Here is a 19863-nt window from a genome sequence, read left to right as displayed (position 1 = left end):
CTTCCAGTTTACAGATGTAACTGTATGAAGTGCACATTGAACTGTGATAACTCAAGACTCACTGGAAGTCAGATGTGTTTTGTCATTAATCTTTTGACTCTGTAGAACAATTTGGGCACCTGTGCAGTTTTTATATACTACACCTCTTTAATGGTAGCTGAGACCTTTTTGTTTTTCTCATTTTCCAGGATGAAAGTATATTCTACAAACTCAGTTGAGCAAATAAGATTCCAAAGCTACATTGAAACAGGTTCTTATGGGTGCTGGAAGTCCTTGAATACATTTGAATTTTAATGGTGTTTTAAGTTGACAAAGCGCTTAAAATGTGATTGCATTTCCTTTGTAATTTCTGACTAAATTATTTTTTTAGATTAAGTCAGTGAGAACAGCTTATTTTTGAAGTGGTTTCCTTAAACATGTCACCCTTCTGTAGAATGTAGTCATGAAACAATTTTGGTTGTTTAGAACACAAAACCATCTGACTGGATGTGGTGTAGTGAAATGTTTGAGTAGATGTAAGTGCAAAAAGATGTATTTTACCACAGCTGTGAGGTGTTGTAAAAGTGCTTGACTTTGGTTTAGTCAAACATGTTTTTACAGGGTTCCTACACCTTTTCCAGTGACCAATACCTGAAAATCACCAATGCAAAAGACTCTTTGCCCAAAATAGCAATATAACCGAAGATTAACTGCTACATTGGTGGCAGCTGCAAAATCCCTCCTCATTTCCCTGCATTAAAATAAAATATCTGTTTAGTGAAAACGAGCATCATAATTGATGCCTCCAGTCACAGGTGTCAATCGTTTCCTCACTGCTGGATTTAAACAACCAGGACATGAGATTCTAGGTGTGAACATGGTAAACAAAGACCTTGTATCAGGTTCAATACATTAAATTAAGAAAATCAATTTCATAAGAGCTTTATTTGAAACATTACACATATAAAAACTACATACAATTTATCCCACATTGGGTGGGTGAACATTTCCCAACAACATCAAACATGGAACCAAAAAAAAAAATGGAATGGCACTGCACAGAATGTCCATGGCGGCCACTTAGTGACACATTTGAAGCCAGCTTATTTAAAAGGAATGATTGCCTGACAGGTCAGCATCAGGATTTGTGGAACCGATTCTTGCTGGGAACATAACCGGGGACTAATCAGACACCTCCATCTTCTCTTGTTTGATGTTCTCTGTGGGGGTCGAAAAGCAAATACATCACGCATAAGGCTTTTCGTTTTGTCAAGTGAGTGATGTTAATCAGGAAAAGTGTAAGTCAGACAGATGAGTCACCTGATGCTTGTTCTTCCTTCATTCTACTTAGGACACACTTCTTTATCTCCAGGCCTATGGCCCTGGAGAGTGGAGGGGGCACAGCATTTCCAACCTGGCAGAAATGGGGAGCAGCAGTTACTTATCTGTGACAGTTCACATGTTAGGTGTCCTTTTAAATTTTATTCAGAGGCTGTGTTGCAGTTGCTTCCATGTTCAGTATTAAATCTACAATATATTTTGTCCACTTGAGGGCAGCAGAAACAAGGTATAAGCAGGCATCATCATTAAGTTGATATGGTGAACTAGTTGGCAAACTGTAGTCCATTTAGACACAGAACAGTATTATTTGGTATTCATTTAGAGTTGTGTTTGCAGCCACCTGATGAATGCAAGTCTAGTATTGACCAAGTCTGTTTTGTTTTTCCTTCACTGACTCCTGAGGAAAATCTGGCTCTTAAAGTTCAGCAGCTAACAGGTGATGGAGCGTTTGTACTATGCAGGTAGCAACAACTGTCAAACAGCAGAGAGTGACATTTTTGTGGAAAACTGCAGCCTGCTGTGGTTGAAAAAAAAAAAAAAAAAAACTATGGCAACTGAACAAACAAAAGAAATTGTGTTCCTTAAATCAGCCAACAACACTGATGTGCCATTGCAATGTGGAACCAAAAGTTAAAAAGAAAATCTTCATACTTTTACTTCCTTTTTGTGCTAGCTTTAAGTGAAACCAGGATTTTACCTGTCTGTGTTTGTCCAGGATGTTTCCAAAGAAGCGATAGGTGTCAGGGAATCCCTGAGAGCGTGCACACTCCCTCACACTGACCACTCTGTGCTGCTCAGGATGCAGAACACGGCCCTGAAATTAAAGTCCTCAGATTAAGATTAACACGCAAGAAATCTGTAACAGGCCTCGAGGCCAACAATTCAACTGCAGTCCCATTAGTCAATTTTTTTAAGCAACGTAACTCAAACACTTATCCTCATCTGAATGGAAAAACAAAACACTTTTCTGCACGTCTTGAAAAATGTTGGTGTTGCTATTGATGTACCTGCTTGCCCATAGGTTCAGGGTTGGTGACGGTTGTACTGAAGAAGCCGTCCCACTCCAATCTGCCGTACAGTCCGGCCCAGTGGTTGTGGCGGTTGCCAGTGTGGGGCAGACACCAGGGGATCAGGGTGTTAAACTGCCTGTCTGCAGGGTCGCATGGCGTTCCTAAAACAACAAATATAATCAGAGATTCCTTCACACTAAATTAATTGATTTTAATCGTCTGGTTCCAGCTTCTTAAATGTGAATATTTTGAGTTCTTCCTTCCTCATGACAGTAAACCAACTATCTTTGGGTTGTGGACAAAACAAGGCATTTGATGATATCCTCTTGAGCATTGGGAAACACTGATTGGTCTATAAAATGTCAACGGCAACTAATCAATTAATCAAGATAGACTCATCAACAATGAAAACAGTTGCAGCCCTAAATGCAAGCTCTGCAATTTCATACCTCCTGCACAAGTGCAAACACCTCTGAGTGCACCAGTGCTGCTGCGTCCGTTCTTTTTATCAGAGTGTGTGTAACGCAGTTTCTTGGTCATGGTGCCATCCCTCAGCCGAACCTCAATGTTGGGTAGATCCCTCCAGTCGGAGCCTGGAGCCAAGGGGATGTGACGCATCCGACCTTCAACCAGAGCACTCATATCCTGAGGGCAAAGATATTTTGGCATAAACCCAACTTTCAGCACACCCAAAGCTGCCATTTCATGACATTGATTCACTGCACAAGGCTCCTCCTCATACTGTGCCTGATACATAGAGAGTTGCTATCTTTAATACCCATAATTCACCAACAATGTGACATAATATATCAGATGTTGCAAACCTTGCAATAACATTTTACATATCATACATATACATGAATAAATAAGTGTCATCTCTTTTTCACCTCCCCCTGGTACTTTGTGATCCAGCACTAGCCCCACTGGGTATTGCGCTGTGCGTCTTTTGTTGTGATTAACTTTTACACTCAATTAAAGAAGTAATCACAGAACAATCCTACATTAAAAACAGTACATCAGTACAGCAAGGTAAGTGTGAGACAGCTCACCTTGCAGATGTGATCTCTGAGGATTGGCTGATACTGTGTGCCTCTGATCTGCCTCTGGAACCAAGACTGAGGCTCCCCGTTGTAGGAAATCTCCAACGCAGCTGCACCATTACGAATCTCTGGCAGGTCAGACATGGTGTCTCTGACAGTGATGGTTCTGTAGATTCCTCCGTTGCCTCTGTTGAAGAGAGAACATTTTATCTAATGTACAGTCACGCCGAGTTATTGTTACGATCCATTTATGGAGCTGTACAGGTTTGTTGCCCACAATTACAGACCAATAAACAGTACAGGAGGGGATGTAAACATTACCGTGTAACGTTGCTGACGTATTTCTTTTCATCCACCACCACGCTCAGAGAGCAGGCTCTGGGAGCAAACACATGCAGAGGCTCAGGATAACGAGGCAGCTCCTCGCCAGGAGCAGCAGCCAGAATGATTGCCCTGCGGCGGGTCTGAGCAACGCCGTACTGACCAGCCTGATGAGGAGAGCGGCATTGAGCATGTTAGTGGTCTAGTACAACTGATCATAAAAATATTGGCTGTGTATGAAAGTGGAGGTGGGGCGGGTGGAGTCACTGGTTAAACTGCTCACAACACAGTACAACCTGTGACAATGGATTAGAGGACATTTCTTTGCAGCAAGGGGTCAAATCTGGTCTAAATATCAGCACGTCTGATTTTGTGGGCCTTTGGCGGATTGATGCGACCTAAAATGCCTGATTTCATGGCAGCCTTTAAAGAGGAAATTGCAGAAGCTCATGAAATTAGCAAAAAGTGCACAGAGCACTGATAAATATCGATGATATGACAAAATAAAAACAAAAATCCAAAAATATAGTAAATAAGGAAGCATGGAGTCTGCTCATTAAGACGTACAGGTATGATGTTTTTGTGGGGGTCTGCTGTGATTGTCTGCTGTAGGAGTTTGAATTTGAACTTTTAAACTTCCTGGGGGGACTGCAACAAAAATAAATTGGAATGTGGATCACATGTTAATAGAAGTAGGGCTGTAGCCGTTATCAGCTGACATCTTCACATTTCTAGAAATTTAAAGAGATTAGTTAAATAACTTGTGTTAATGTTCCTGCCATTGCCAATAGTTCTTTGTGGATCTGGGGGCAGTATACACACTTCACATGAGGAGCTTTAACACAATGCCAGCTGTCCAGATCATCAGCCAGAAACACAATTTGGAATAAATAGAGAAAGCTAGAAAAGGCAAAAGTTAGACCCACCTGAAGGACACCAAAAGTACACTGGTAACCCATGCGCACAAGACAGCGTAGAGTCAACTTCAGAACCATGGAGCTTTTGAAAGAGACAAAGTTCCTCACGTTCTCAAGCAGGAAGAATTTGGGTCTGTAGTAATCACAGTAACTGCAAGAGAGAAATACTTATTTTAAATGTGCTCTTAAGGACTGTATGTTGTACAATGCAAGAAATTTGCAGCATCATGTTTACAATAAATCTATAAAGGGTTCAAATGAGAATCTGTTCTTCATGAAGAGACACTGACCTGAGATAGGAGACCACGAGTGAGTTCTTGAATGCGGAATAAGTGCGAGAGTTGAAGCGGTTCATCCCACTGAACCCTTGGCAAGGAGGTCCTCCACACAGCATCTCCACATCACCCTTCTGAGGCAGCTTCTGGCCAAGAGAATTTGTCTTCTCTCCAGACATGACCAGCTTCAGCAGGATGTTGCAGTCCTCAGTGAACACTGTGGTGCCGGGGTTGTTGAGCCTGAAGGCCTGTGCTGCAGGCTCCCACATCTCTATGGCCCACAGAGTCTCAGAGATACCTAAAGGCCACCAGCAGTCATGTTTTCAGCATCGCATTGAAAAGTATGTTGACATTTGTAAATCAGAGAATGTGCATTTCATGAATGGCACGAAAGAAACATTTACCAGCCTGGTGGAATCCTTCAGAAAGTCCACCACAGCCAGAGAACACGTCCAGTGTGCGATATTTGGGCAATTTAAGTGTCTGTGGTTCATTCTGAGTGTCCTGTGGTTCCTGTGCAGCAGAGGCCTTTCCTTTGCCCTTACCTTGTAAAGAGTAATACAATCACTGGATTAGGATTTCAGTGAGGCCAAAACCTATTTTAGAAAAAGAAAATATTTATGTCGGTATTTTTACCTTTCCCTTTGCCCTTTCCTTTGCCTTTATGAACAGCCGAGCGAGCATGATTTGGAGGGTCTTCAAAGCTCTTTGCTTTTGCATTATATGCCTGTGAAAGAATAGGCACAAGAATAAATGTGAACATTAAAGATTTGCTCAGGTATGGGTATTTTGTTTCTTAATTTCATATTCAACAAATACCATGAGAACTTTTGTCAAACCTATAAAGTGAATCCAGGCACTGTCAATATTTAATGCCTTTTTATACAAATGTTTTGCACAATACCAACAGGCTAGCAGTGGGGCAGCTGATTAAAGATCAGAGCTGACACCCTCTGAACAGTTGGTTGTTCGTATTGTCAGCCAGTCACTGGTGTTATTTTCATAAGGAGAGAAGGGAGGGGGGGTACAGGCCCATTTTATTTCATTTAGTGTGTGAGAGGCTATTTAATGAACAGCATGGTGTCAATTAGTGTGGAGCAAAGAACCAGCACAAATCACTACTACGGCTTCCAGCCTCAGAGGACTAAAAGCAGTGAGTTTATTTTGAGAATGTCTGAATTTCACTCTGCCCGACTGCGTCATCAACAAGGGTCATAACAGTTCAAATTCAATGACTGATTGTTAAAGGATACATGACTCTACCTACTCTGCCTGTACCAGGTAGTTATACATTAAAGCTGTTAACAGCTTAGTTGTTTGAGGGGGAAATATCACTTTTTCATGTCCAATAGCGATGCTTTGAATATCTTACAATACTAATAAAGACTGCCATCGATCCATCCCTAGTATTAAAAACTGTACCTCCAGGAAATAGAAGCGGTCAGGTCCACCACTGGAATAGTCCTGGACTGACTCATTCAGGTCTTCTCCATATTCTACTTGGCAGCGGCCGAGCACCTCACTCATGTCGACAGTCACCTCTTCGTCACTCCAGTACAGCTGATTGATGTCTGTGTGGTAACTGGCTTTGACACCCTTGTGAGTGTTCTCAGGCCTGAAGATGAGACAAAATAGTTAAATTGGTTGTCATTCAAGGTGTAGTCTTAAATTATTGTTCAGAATTAACTGAAAGTTTTTTTTTTTACCTGTAGAACTTGTAGAGTCTCAGTTTGACTTCTGAGCTGTCAGGTTTCCCGTTGCTGCGCCTGTGACAGAAGATCTCCTTGATGCGACCGATGCGGAAAGGCTCTGGAGCATCCAGGTTTGACCCCTTGATGTAGTCTGAGGACTTCCTGTAATATTCTGGATACAGCTCCTCATCCACATCCTCTTTCCTGTGGGAGCGCTTCTGTGGACTAGCCGGCTTCACACTGAGTTTTGGAAACAGAGGCATTGAGTTTCTTTTTCTTCATTGCACACGTTTGATTTAATCACACATTTTGAATCAGTCCCCTCACCTGAAATTAAAAGCATCAGGAGGCAGGTAGACACTGTCTCCCACCCTGAACTGCACCCCTTTAAAGCAGGCCAGAGCATACAGAGCCCTGGAGTCATTGTCATTGTCCACCAGGGATTCAAATGCATGAGGCACTTCCTGCTCCTCCCTTTCTTTAGTCCTGACACAGCTGCAACAGAACCTGAGAGCAAAGGCAAGCATATTCACAACAAGGTTAAAGGAACCAAGATCACATGTGCAGTAGGGCTACATGATTATAATCAAAATTCTATAAATCAATATTGAGATTATGATTATATTTGATTTTAGGAATTATATACATTTTATAGCACTTTCACATTTCAATAAACACTCCTTTCACTTCCATATACCTGCTTAAGTGAAAATCAGGCCATCTCCCACCAGCAAAATATACATTAAAACAAAAACCTTTATCCAAAAATTAGTAACACCATTACCATTATGGACATCCTAGTCAAGGCTGGACAGGGATTCAGCAAGAAAAACATTAGCAACTTCTTTTTGGCCTGGCGGTTAGAGGTGTTTTTGCAGGTGATTGAACAAGTTAGTGGTGTTGCTTTGCAGTGTAGACAAAAGTCCCATGCACTCTTTCATATGATTTGTTCTTGCTTGACGTAAATTTAAAATACTTTCAAACAATGGACAATTAATGTCTGGAGAAGAAGGTGAAGGGCTAATCTCTAAAAAAGGATTGATTTTCACTGCACCCCTATGCTCTTCTACCCTACATTGAAGATGCAACATGAAGGAAATTTTGCATGGGCTCAAACTGAGTGCTACCTAAACTAACAGCTAAAATATTTCCATTCTGAACATCAATAGAGTTGATTTTGTGCAGGAAGCCAAAATCATAGATTCATTTTAAGTGTGCAGCCCTTTTGTGCGGTGCAAACACGTGTGATTGGTGCTTACTTGAACTTGCAGTCTTCTGATGGCGTGGTCTTAGGAGGAGTCTCAAAGCGGGCAAACTCAGTGTCGTACCAGAACTGATAGAAGAAACTCTTCCCGTCATCCTCAATCACCTTGAGGTCAACATCCATGCCACCCTGAAATACAAAAGTAACCACAGGATCAAGAAAAAATAAATAAATAAAAAAGCACATTAACCTGCAGTCAAGCAAGTATACCTCCATGAACCAGTTGTTAGATGGGGCCTTATACATGATGTTAACTTTGCCTTGCACGTAATTGAGCTGCATGTCTTCACACTCATCCACGAGGACAAGCTCCAGGGGATCAGAACACTCTCCCAGCACTGTGTGAATTCCACGGAGGAACCAGTGGGCATGGAACATCTTTCCATGGACGTCTTCCCACAATGATGTGATCCTGAAAAGGCACAAGTCATTAAATTTGTACAGACCTCAGTGACAAAATATTAAGAGGGTCTAAAAATGTCCCACCTTGCCAGATACAGAGGAATGGTCGGATCCTCAGATGACACTGAGACGCAGTCGCCCACCTCCAGCTCTTCATCATTCAGACAGACCTTCCTGTAGTACTGCCTCTTCCCCTCAGTCTGGAGAAAGTTGGAGACAAATATACTTCATTTAAATACACACACTCAACTGGGTTCTCATGCAGGAAAGGAAAACTGTTGTAACAAGCGAGGATAAGGAAAACGAATACCTGAATAGGCTCTCCAATCCACGTCACATTGCACTGGGTCTGCTTCTTCCTCTTTGCATGAGAAACCTTTTTGGCCTTCGTCACTGGAATATCTTCCTCTTCAATGTTCTCATCATCTTCAGCCTCCTTTACTGCAAGGTTTGGGCATCTAAAAGGTTGATTTTTGGCAAAAGAGCAATTAAGGGCTATAGACAAATGTAACATGCAACACTCTAGCTGGGCTGCAGAAGATTTTCAGATTGATGTGTAATCAACACCTGCACATAGCAAATACCTTTAATGTGGAATGGATTCATGCCCCAAAAACCTTGCCCAATATTCAATTCAGAAGGTTGCAGATTAAACTTTTTGACCAACCTGCTCAGAAACACTCACCTTCTTTGCTTACAAGCCTGCTTGCTTTTGCCACTTCCTCCAAATTTGATCATGTCCTTGCAGGCTGTGCACTTGCCGCAATCAGGAGATTGGCAAACCTGAAAACAGATGAAGACGATTTATGAATTTCAGCTGCATATTAAACAGTGCAATGTGCATTTGACAAGTCCCCTGTATTTCTTATCACTTTAATAATGCCTCACCTCACAGACACCGCAGCGTTGCCTTTTGACCGCACCAATCTCTTTATCATTCTGATCAATCTGATCAGAGAAGAAGGTATCAAAGATCTGGTACACCAGCTTGGTAGTGGTTGCTTTAGTAGGTCCCTTACTGTCCTTCTCTATTTTTGTTGGATGCCGAATGGCCTGTCGTCTGGCAGCTCTCCTGTTGATAGAACAAAGCTTGTGTTAAGAGGTGAGATCCACTTGGCTTGGCACAAATACCTGATGATATGTGGAGCGATGGCATTATGAAGCCCCTGGCCGTCAACACACCACAGCATCAGGCCATGCAACATAAGAAACAAGCAAACAAAACCACACAGACACAGTAAAGATGTACAATGCAGAGTTCCCGTTAGATGCAACTGGCCAATCAAGTTCTTCCCAAACAATCTGGCCTGCACAGAGTTTACGACTGGAGGATTAGAGGGTGTGCTTTGCTCTCATAGCATCCGAAGTGTTTTTCCTCCCTTTCCTGTCAGTTATAAATAGGCTTTTCTGCAAGACTTAGCTTGGAGCATTGTCATTAGGTTTTAACAAATAATGGATATTTTGTTCTAACCCTGATGGTTCACATCAGTGATAATAGCAGTGGGGATATCCCACGTTCAAACTTGCAAGAGTGAAACAAGCGTCAGCCCTGGGCTTATTGTAGCATGGATTAAGTGCAGTGAGAAAACCCCACAGTAGACACCGTTTAATCAGTTTTTTTAACATGGCAATATACAGTCAGACACTAAGTCTTCTTAATCCTTCCACACATTTTCCCCCCATTCAATTTGTTTTGATTGTGACCGACTCAGGATGACTTATGGAAACTGGTCCACACAAACACACAAGTTATATGGCCAGAATTCAAATGTGTCAGATAAACTAAAATAAACCACAATGTAAAGCCAAAATATCAAAATAAAATTAGAAATAAAATTCCAGCGTGAACTCTGGTATAATGCTCTTTTTGGTCCATATAGCTTCTAAATGCTTCACACTAACACACCACCATACAAGCTAAGGATGCATTCACAAGGCCTACCTACCAGTACAGCAGCATGCTGCATTAGGAAATGTCAAAGGAATGTTAGACATTAGGGAGAACAAGGAGCGAGGAGCAGAAATACAGGAATAGAAGCAAAAAAAAAAAAAAAAAAAAGGTGTGTGTGGGGGGGTAAGTTCAAAAACCTGAAGCTTTTGTTTTGCAGAGGAGATGCTGCCAAAACTGGGTGAAGCTGAGAATGAGGACTTTTTATTTAGTTAAGTATGTAGCATGTACACAACGTATAGTTCATATACAGTGGCTATGGACAGCTTACTGTTCTATTTGTAATACAAACTGACAATTTAAAGTATTTTGAACAATATTCCCAGATTGCATAACCTGAGGAGTAAAGAGTCTGCAGATTTACATTCCAAACAACAAAACATCCTCCCCCCATTTAATCAGTGAAGTGAGGTGGTGCGTATATGGAGTGTAAACCTGCATACTATTTCTTTAAAAGGCTCAAGACTCAAAGCCAGTGCTTTAGAGATCTTTATCTACTTCCAGTTGATATCACTTCACTGTAAGAAATAAAACAAATCAATCATCTTTCAGCCATACCTCTTCCCCAGAGTGACTCCTGCAAGTTTGATCAGGTCTCTCATGCAGGGAGTAACAATGATTGGCTGCTCGTCCGAGTCGCCGGCCTCATCATAGCTCTCCACCTGCTCCACCACAAACTGGGCATGACGCAGCAGCGTGTCCTCAGTGAAGCAGTTGAAGTTCAGCCCTGCAGGAGGCACGGTTGTCTGACGACAGAAGACACAGAAGTTGGTCAGGGGTCACATTTTTCCCTTTAACTCAGAAATGTTACACTGACAAAATGCCACGTCTGTGACTCTGCCACAAAAGTGTTTCATAGAAATGAGACCATTTATGATAGCATGATGAATAACAACATCTTAGTTCAACAACTCATGCATGGTGACCCAATTAAGCAAAATGTTTTCCAAGTATTGCATATAAGCCAATCACAATATAGAAGAGCCAATATAGGAGAACTGAAATTTGAAACTTCACTGTCACACCCTCTCATGCCAGAGACTCTGACATTTACATGTAAAATTAATTGACCGTTAGACATTTGCTGGTTGAACGGTACTACCGACCACCAGCTTACTAACTGACCAGTCAATTTAGCGCTACCTGACAGATATGATCGTTTTACTGACTGCACACAGCCCTTCACTCAGGACTAGCCACTTTTCAAACAAAAATGCTGCCAATTACACATCCTATGGATGAACTATTACTTCTATATCTGTTAGATCTGTATTTACACTATTCATTCTATCTGCCCTGTGATTATTCACTGCAGTTTATATCGTTAAAGTTCTTTATCAGTGGCTTGATATTGTCAATTTCTGTCTTTTTTAAAGCTACTTTTCTGAACATTACAAAACCGTCGCTCATTATCACTACAGCTCTCCGTGTGTATCCGTTCTTTGTTATTAGTTGTCATTAGTTTGTGTCTTTTTTTATCTGGGATTTGCTATTGCTTAGCTTGTAAATACTTAAATTATTTCTAGCATTTACTGTCTTAATATTTTGTTTTTGTTCCAGTATTTTTTTAACCGTTGTTTGATTACTGTATGTTTATACTAGGGGTCATACAGGAACAGCATTTTCCTGTACAGGCAGAATTGACAAGTTGACAAGTGTTTCTGTATATATCAAGTTTATGATTTCCAAGACATGCCATTAACATCAATGTGATAAAGATTCTTTTTTCTGTAGCAATAATCATTGATGACCCCTAGAAAAATGGAACCACGTTGAACGAAGCAAATATTCTTATTCCGAAAGCAATAACTTGGCAGGAAGCTGCTGCTATCAAAGTTTGTTCCATTCACAGAAGTCCTCACCTCAATCTTGTTAAGAAGGTCCTCATAAGTAGCGTCACGATTCTTCTGTAGGAATTCCACCACAATCTTGCTCATATAGATCTTCTCTTGCATCAGTGCAAAGATGGGTGCGTACTCCTCACTTGGCTGCATCAGGATGTAATCAGCAAAAGCTGGAAAATGAAGACGGATAACAATAAGTGCATCATACAGGGTAAAAATAATTTAAATTTGAGGCAGAAAACTTAGGTGTTGCTACCTGTAGTGAAACCAATTAGAGCCTTTTCTCCGCCATCAAAACCAGTGATCCACCAGGCATTGATGGGTCCAAGCTTCTTGGCAGGAACACCACCTGAAAGAAGGAAAAAAAAATAAATAAAAATTAAGAACACCATGCACAAACACAGGCAAGGATTCGCTTGGTTGCAGAAACTAAAAGAAATGAGGACAAAAATTACCAAGCTTCCATGTTTTTTTAAATGCGAGTTTTCATACCATCCAAGCAGGGGTTGTCATCATAGATGGGTTTGACAACGCAGCTGAAGTAGAGCTCCACATTCTTCTCAATCAGTCCCGAGTCAAATGGACAAAGATGGCCACGCTTGTCATATACACTGCAAGACATAAGAGTTAATCACTGACAAAACCTTTAGAGCCGGGATACAAAAGCCTGTAACACCATGATATACTGTAAGCAGGGACATGTTTGGCTTGTTTGCCTAGTTTAGAAGAATAAATGTCACCTAAAAAACACACACTGAAGACAGAGAATCACTTACCTGAAGTTTGTAATCTTGTGTTGTGGCAGATCCTCGTAGCTCTCAAATCCATCCTCATTTGAGTCAAACAGGGAGAGGCGCTCATCTGTTAACATTTCTGGTTCATCCAACTGAAGATGAAAAGAGCAAAAATGTTTCAGGTTTCTCATTCTTCTTGTATGCTTTCGTATTTTTTTCCTTAAATGTCACCACTTATTATGAAACAATATTACACGAACAAACAACACTCAAAATAATGAAAGGATTAAGGTTATGCAACAAATCAGACTGTCATTTGGGTGAAATGTCCATTCAAAACATACTGAGGTTTTACAAAGAGACTTTATGAAACCGCTTCTTGAATGATAAACAGACTCACCGCATTATCAGGATCCCCTTGAAAGAACTTGAGATCTGAGTCATCCAAGTATTGTCTGCAGTCTGAACATTTGGGAGGTGGTGTCTTTTAAAAAAAAAAAAAAAAAAAGTACATATGTCAGCACTGGGCACTGATGCTTATAAAAATGTTTCCAGCCATGACACTGAGGTGAATTACAATTCATTACCTTTGCAGCAGAAACAGGCTTAATAATCTCACTCTTCGATTGGTCTGGAGCAGCACTGCATAAAGAAAAGAATAAGTATATTCACTTGTGTGTGAGCTCCAACACAGCCAATACTGTTCAGAGGTTAAAGGGCTTACTGTTCATCAGATTCCACTTTGAGACGCTTCTCCTCCCGAGAATTTTCATCCGAGTCCACTTTGAGACGCTTCTCCTCCCGAGACTACAACAGATTGTGAAGTTCTTAGTGTTTGGTGTATAACACTGCCCACACTTCTTTAAACTCTTGATGTTTAAACATCACTGGTACGTAAAAATGCTTCACCTCTTCAACAGCAACCTCTTCATTCTTCAGTTCACTTTGCCCATTAGTAGCATCTCCATTCAAGTCTTCAGACTTGCGCTTTTGACTGCATGACAAATTTACATAAAAAACTTTAGACTTTTTTTTACTTGCTGAAAATAAAGTGAATGACACAGTGTAAGAAACAAGATAAAACTCTCATACGCACACTTTAGAGAACATTGACAAGATGGTTGGCTGTTTCCCATTGCTTCTTGTTACCCTGGTACTGGCTGGGGACTCTATAGAAGAAAAACAAGATTAAGTTTTTTCTATATCATTGTTTTAAAACATTAAATTTGTGGGTCTCCACCTTGAAATGCAGCCGTTACATGATAAGTCTCAAACTTACTTTTGGTGTCAGAATTGGCCTTGCTCCTGCGTCCACCCTTCCCTTTGGAAGCAGTTGGTGACTTGACGGCTTCCTCTTCTTCCTGCACGTCCATGGTTACGTCTTCATTGTCCTCATCTTTGTGGGAACCATTTGTGAAGCCATTCGTCTTTCCATTCTGTTCCACGCCATCAACATGTGAACCGTTTTCAAGATGGAGCTCTTTTCCCAACAAAGCCTTTACTTTAGAGATGTAGACCTCCTGAGGAAAAGTAAACAGCAGGTACAATGCATGTCACAGGAGAAATAATGAGCAGTAAAACTCCAGGATTAGTAATGACTGATATTTTACTAACCATTGAGATCTCTGAACTTTTCATCTTTTCCTCCAGGCTGGTCAGCTGGTCCTGAGCATCATCATGGAGGAAGTCCTGCACCAACTTCAGTTTCTCTTTCACATGATCCTGGAATTGCATTTAAGAAAATGATCTAGTCAGAAAATCTTAAGTTTAACTTTAAAACAAACAGTAAATTCATCATAATGCATTTTTAAAAACAATATACTATTAAAGGTGTCACAATTCTCCAAATCCACAAAGTCAATTTTAATTTTAATGTCACAATTTTATTTTTCAGTTTAAACTTCTTTTGCACCGATGGTTATGTCATTCTTAGACAATCTTAATAAAATCAACAGATCATTGATTTTATGTTCTGACAACTGTCATTTACATTTTCAAATACTTCTGTAAAAAGAGTCTCATATGTGACGTAACAGCAGGTAAGTAATCTGCACCGTTTTTTTTTTTATGGACACAAACTGGTGCCCTAAGTAGGCAGGGGCAGAGAGACAAAAAATAGTGTGAGAGCAAGATTTTGCCTTTGATTTTGAAAGAATGAAAATTTAAATTAAATTATTAAACACCAGTGTGCAAAAGTACCAGAGGCCACTGGCAGCTGGAAAATGGTAAACAACCTTGTAATCTAACACTTAAAGTAAAATATATATTCTCAAGGATTTATTGTTTTCTGCATGTTAAAATTTTTAAATAAGAGATAATAATCTCAGTTGCACAGTTGCATCTTTGAGACGTTAGCACATATGTTGCATAAAAAGTTCTTTACGTTAAGATGACAGCATCAAAACTTGAACAGATGAAATAATTTTGCTTGGGAGTGATAGTTTGAAATATTAAATCCAAATGAATTTTATAAACATTCAAGACATCAGTGGTGAAGCTCCTGGGTTTGTTTCTAGATGCCATCATCTTTGCTTATAGGTGTAGTTTTAGACTCATTCAAATTCATTCACAATAACTGAGCTAGACAATAGTACAGATTTTGAAAAGAGGAAATCAATTGACGGTGGCGCTTCCCACTAATGTGACAGTATATGGTGAACCCACAATCATGTTCTATGGTCAGGGGAGCCCCAAAATGAACAGTCATTGACAACACCAAACAGTGAGCAGCTGGAGTAACACTTGTAGAGGTTACTTGCAGGCTTTCAAGTGCAGGGGGCAGACACAGAACCCACCTCGTCTGAAAATCCATCCTCATCCAGCACCTGCAACCTGTGAACAACGAATATGTCAAAACAACGGTACTGGTCGTGCGACAGAGTGAAAACCATCTACGGGCACATTTCCTATCCAGGTTATAGCAATAAAACCGGTGTGGCGGCAAGCTAGCAAAAACATTGAGAGCAAAACTTCCTGAGTGGCGCCAAATCCCTCACGCTGCTCCATCCATTGACAGGCTAAGATGCTAACTGGCTAATGTTAACAGAGGGCTAATGTTAACTGTATGTGGCATCAGCCCTGACTGTCAAGTGGCAACAAGCTAACGCTAGCTGCAGCTGCTAGTACAAGCAGAAGATAAAGTAGTGGCCCCGCTCACGACTACCAAGGGAAGTCCAAAGCAGCTAATTATACCGGTTTCACTGTTGTTGTTGTGGCTTTTGAACTAAGACAACAAGCTGCATGCATGCTACATCATCAGGACATTATTAGCATTCACATTAGTAACGTTTACCGTACCTTTTCCTCACATCCTCTGGCAGAGACAAGGAAGTCCTGGATGGCATTGTAAATAGCTAGCTAAACGTAAAAGACAATTTGGATAAAACCGCTTTAAAATCGATAAAAACAACGTTTAAAACCGCCGTCGGTAAGTACAGCGCGGCTGCACAGTTGCTGTCTGTCGTGTGCTGTCTCAGGCAATGGATGCTTTAAGCGATTCGGGCGCGCGGGCCGTCTTTTCGCGCGGAAACCCGGGTGTTGTGGACTGTACCAGTGTGGTGATCAATGGGTGAAACACTTTCTCTGTGGGACGTACTGTTTCCCCGCTGAACAGATCGTTTGAATCCGAAACACATTTTCTAGTAACATATCACCTGTATAACACAACTGTGTTACTGTGTGCGACTGTGCTCATAAAATATCGTTGTCTTGAGATGAACAACTAAGTCGACCCACCCTTACTGTTTGCCAGATGTTGTAGACAACTGACCAAGCGGAAGCAATCTGAACATTGTTTACTAATAAGCAAACCATGGTATACCTGTTAAAATTGTGGTAAAATACATTGTAACATATGTAACCAAAGATCTGCTGGAACGTGAGCAGCTTAATTTAATAAATTACATTACGTACATCAACGTAAATGTAAACTCGTGTTTGGTTACAAAGATATCTATCCATTTTCGGTAGAACCAAAATGGAAAGCATCTGTAGAGACGTTCACTCACCCTGCATCCTAAGCACTTACTATAGACTATCAAGTCTATAAACCAACGTAACTTTAATTTATATGGAGCTCACTTTGTTAAATACCTCTCATGAGGTGGGCTGGCTGAAAGCAATAACTTTGAATGCATAAGTGGAACTTTATTCTGTTGTTAAATCCCGTGGCAGCAACTGGCACATTCCCCGAAACTATTCGTTATTTGTATTTATTTGACAAGGTATTTTTCAAGATGGGTGGAGTAAATTTATCTTAAAATGCGATTACAGTGTCAACAAATTGGTTCTTAAGCTTTCTAAATATCTTTTTTTGTAAATTATTTTACAATCACAACTTCACACCTCACCCTCGTTTTATAGGAACTGGATGGATATAAATATTTGTTGTGTAATGGGTTTATTTGTTGCTAATGGGAATCTTTTACCTTTCAATTATTTGTTAATTTATTATAAATATGATTTAGAGTGCAACCTCAGAGGATTTATCATTGTAATCTGTACCAATGTAATCTTCCCACACCATCTAAATGGTGCCTGCTCATTCTTGTAGAAATAATGTTAGGAATAGTTCCACCCAAAACAAAAGAAGTCAATTTCAAGATAATGAATGATTTCTATCTTTACAGTGAATTTTTACGACTGAGATTTGGCCTGGATGTGAATGATGTGTTTTCTGTAGGCTAAAGGTGGGCAAAACTAGGGCAATTACTGCTATAGATTGCAAGAGTATTATTTTTGGTGTGTTATAGAGGACACAAAATGGGACTTAATAATCAATGTTTTGCTTGTTTTAGCCAAATGTTTTGTCCATATGGTTAAATTTAGAAAGACCCCATTCACCTTCACTTGCTTTTACAATGAAATTCAACTCTATACCAATTCCCTGAAATTCCAAACATGCCAAAGATCGTTATTTATTATTGGAAAATGACTTAACTTATGAAATGCCTTAATCTGTATTTTTTCTTTTTGATTAATTGATTTTTTGTAAATATAGTTAATTTATGATTTATTCTGTGTAATATGTTTTAAGGTTGTTTTAAATACCTATTTTATTGTGTCTGTGTAAATGTCTTTTCTTTATACACTGTTGATATAATAAATATAAGGTTTATAATTGCCTTACAATTTGTAAATTTTTAGTTTAAAGAGAGAAAAACATTCATAGCCCACAACAACTACTGAGCAAATAAATTTCTGCATTTGAGATGACATGTATGTGTTTATTCAAAAGCACATATACATACCTCTATGTATATGTGCTTTTGAATAAACACACTGATTAGATGACACTCCACTTGTGTTTGTGCAAGGCAACAGCTGCAGATGACTCACTTTCCTGTGTTACTGTAATGTATGTTTATGATTCAGACCCTGGCTGGGTTTCTCTTTGTCACTCTGTTTTATATGCAGTGTCAAATAAAGATGTAGAGCAGCTTCTATAATTTTTTCCTGATAGATTTGTAGTTGAAGATAATTTGGAGAACCGTCCTTCAAATGTGGCATGCTATATCCACATTTTACCACAAGGTGGCACTATGTCATTGGTTGTCTGAAAAAAGGATTCTTGTTTTTTTTTTTTGTTTTTTTTTCAGATTATAAGATCATGGCTGTGAATCTTTTCCCTGTCATGCTGGACATGCAAGCCCAACCTGGTCACATAAATTCAATCTATAGTCCTATATTTATTTAACAGTTATCAGTGTCGACACAAGGCACAAGGTAGGTTTATTGATCATCATATAACACAGGGTTGTATAGTGAGATTAAGCTGTAGGTTCTCTTTTTGCAGTTTATAAAAACTCAAATTAAACACAACAAAAAATTCAAAATAAAAATTCAAATTAAACACAGTAGATTGGTTTAATAACATGTAAGTGTGTGTGCAGTATATGTAATTTAATGCAGACGATTCACAAATGTGTTGTTTTTTTCCTCCATGTTTGTTTCTTAGTATAAAGTGTAAAGGCCAATCTTACTTTGCTCTTGTGTGCTGACTTTAATGTTTTTGTGTATACAACTTCAGCTACAGGTTTCTCAGTCTGATGTCATATCCTGCAGGGCACTGGAAAGACTTGGCAGACTTCCCAGCAGCGCAGCCTCCTGGGGCTGATTCAGCCAATGTTCCCACCCAGGAATCCTGGACGTCTGACAGGAAACAGGCCCAACTCTCCCAAGGCCGCTATAAGTCAGCCTCTCCCCTCACCCCAAGTCTCCCCCTTACCCAAAAAACCTCTCCCGGGACCATTCTTTATGCTTCTCTCAGACAAACTATCTTACAAATAGACATTCTTCCTCACCACACCCCATTTTCACCCTCCCTGCCCTCTGCCCAGCTTCCCATCATAGCCCTGTCTTGCTTTAGCCTTCCAGCTACTGAACAATTTTATTAGGTATGAGAGTCATGATTAATGGCCAAGCAGCATTTGCTTGTACAACTTCAGGCTTTCATGTTGAAGCTAGTGTTTTCCTGACCTTGTCAGAGCATGTTTGGATTAAATGCTGCATTTTGAATACTTCTCAGATGTATGCACAATGGGAAGGCAACTCAGGACCTGCAGATAAGCTCCAGCTGCAATTAAATTTCCGCTCAGAATTAAACTCAAACACAAAACATGGATTCTTTCAGTATTTCATTTATTTTATAAAAAAAAGGAATGCTGTTAACAAAATGTTTATGTACCTACATTAGTGTTTCAGATTGTACCGATTTAACACAGGCAGCGTGCTACTGGACACACAAGGCTATTGCACACGAGACATTTCATACAACACAAATCATACATACTGTACATAGATACATACATACTTACAAGCATACATAGTTATTCATGTATTTAGCATAAAAAAATCATAGTCAGGCAACACAATGAAGTGACTGGTACACAGATTAAAACACCTCTCCATCTGAAAAAAAAAAACAAAAAAAAACTGGGGGAAAGCGAACATCACTGAAGCTGCCAAAGTGCTTTTCACCATTTTTACTTGGTCATCTAAATGTAAAATTCAATATAAAAAAACACTGAGAGAGAGGGGGAAGAGTTTTAAATGTGTGACTACAGGAAGAAGGTTAGTCTAACCCTGAACAACAGGAA

The 19863-nt window shown here is 39.9% G+C and overlaps 1 protein-coding gene across 1 annotated transcript; it reads right to left on the bottom strand.

Moving 5' to 3' along the window:
• Window positions 1-905: 905 nt before the first annotated feature.
• dnmt1 (DNA (cytosine-5-)-methyltransferase 1) lies at window positions 906-16254 on the bottom strand. Its single transcript, XM_084743355.1, has 34 exons — window positions 16064-16254; window positions 15562-15598; window positions 14381-14488; window positions 14046-14286; window positions 13863-13935; window positions 13676-13760; window positions 13491-13573; window positions 13354-13408; window positions 13167-13250; window positions 12809-12918; window positions 12525-12643; window positions 12289-12381; window positions 12051-12202; window positions 10747-10934; window positions 9129-9312; window positions 8926-9023; window positions 8551-8698; window positions 8325-8440; window positions 8049-8250; window positions 7834-7967; window positions 6902-7081; window positions 6590-6814; window positions 6306-6498; window positions 5520-5610; window positions 5288-5428; window positions 4899-5181; window positions 4618-4759; window positions 3692-3858; window positions 3380-3557; window positions 2780-2975; window positions 2328-2491; window positions 2018-2134; window positions 1300-1393; window positions 906-1199 (listed from the first exon to the last, which is right to left on the bottom strand). The coding sequence occupies exons 1-34, from the start codon at window positions 16108-16110 to the stop codon at window positions 1162-1164; spliced, it is 4566 nt and encodes a 1521-aa protein (XP_084599481.1). The 5' UTR covers window positions 16111-16254; the 3' UTR covers window positions 906-1161.
• Window positions 16255-19863: the final 3609 nt, after the last annotated feature.

This window comes from Lutjanus erythropterus, chromosome 19 (assembly GCF_056507025.1).
Source record: "Lutjanus erythropterus isolate fLutEry1 chromosome 19, fLutEry1.hap2, whole genome shotgun sequence".
Classification (NCBI taxonomy): Eukaryota; Metazoa; Chordata; class Actinopteri; order Lutjaniformes; family Lutjanidae; genus Lutjanus; species Lutjanus erythropterus.
This window is presented reverse-complemented; position numbering and strand designations above follow the sequence as displayed.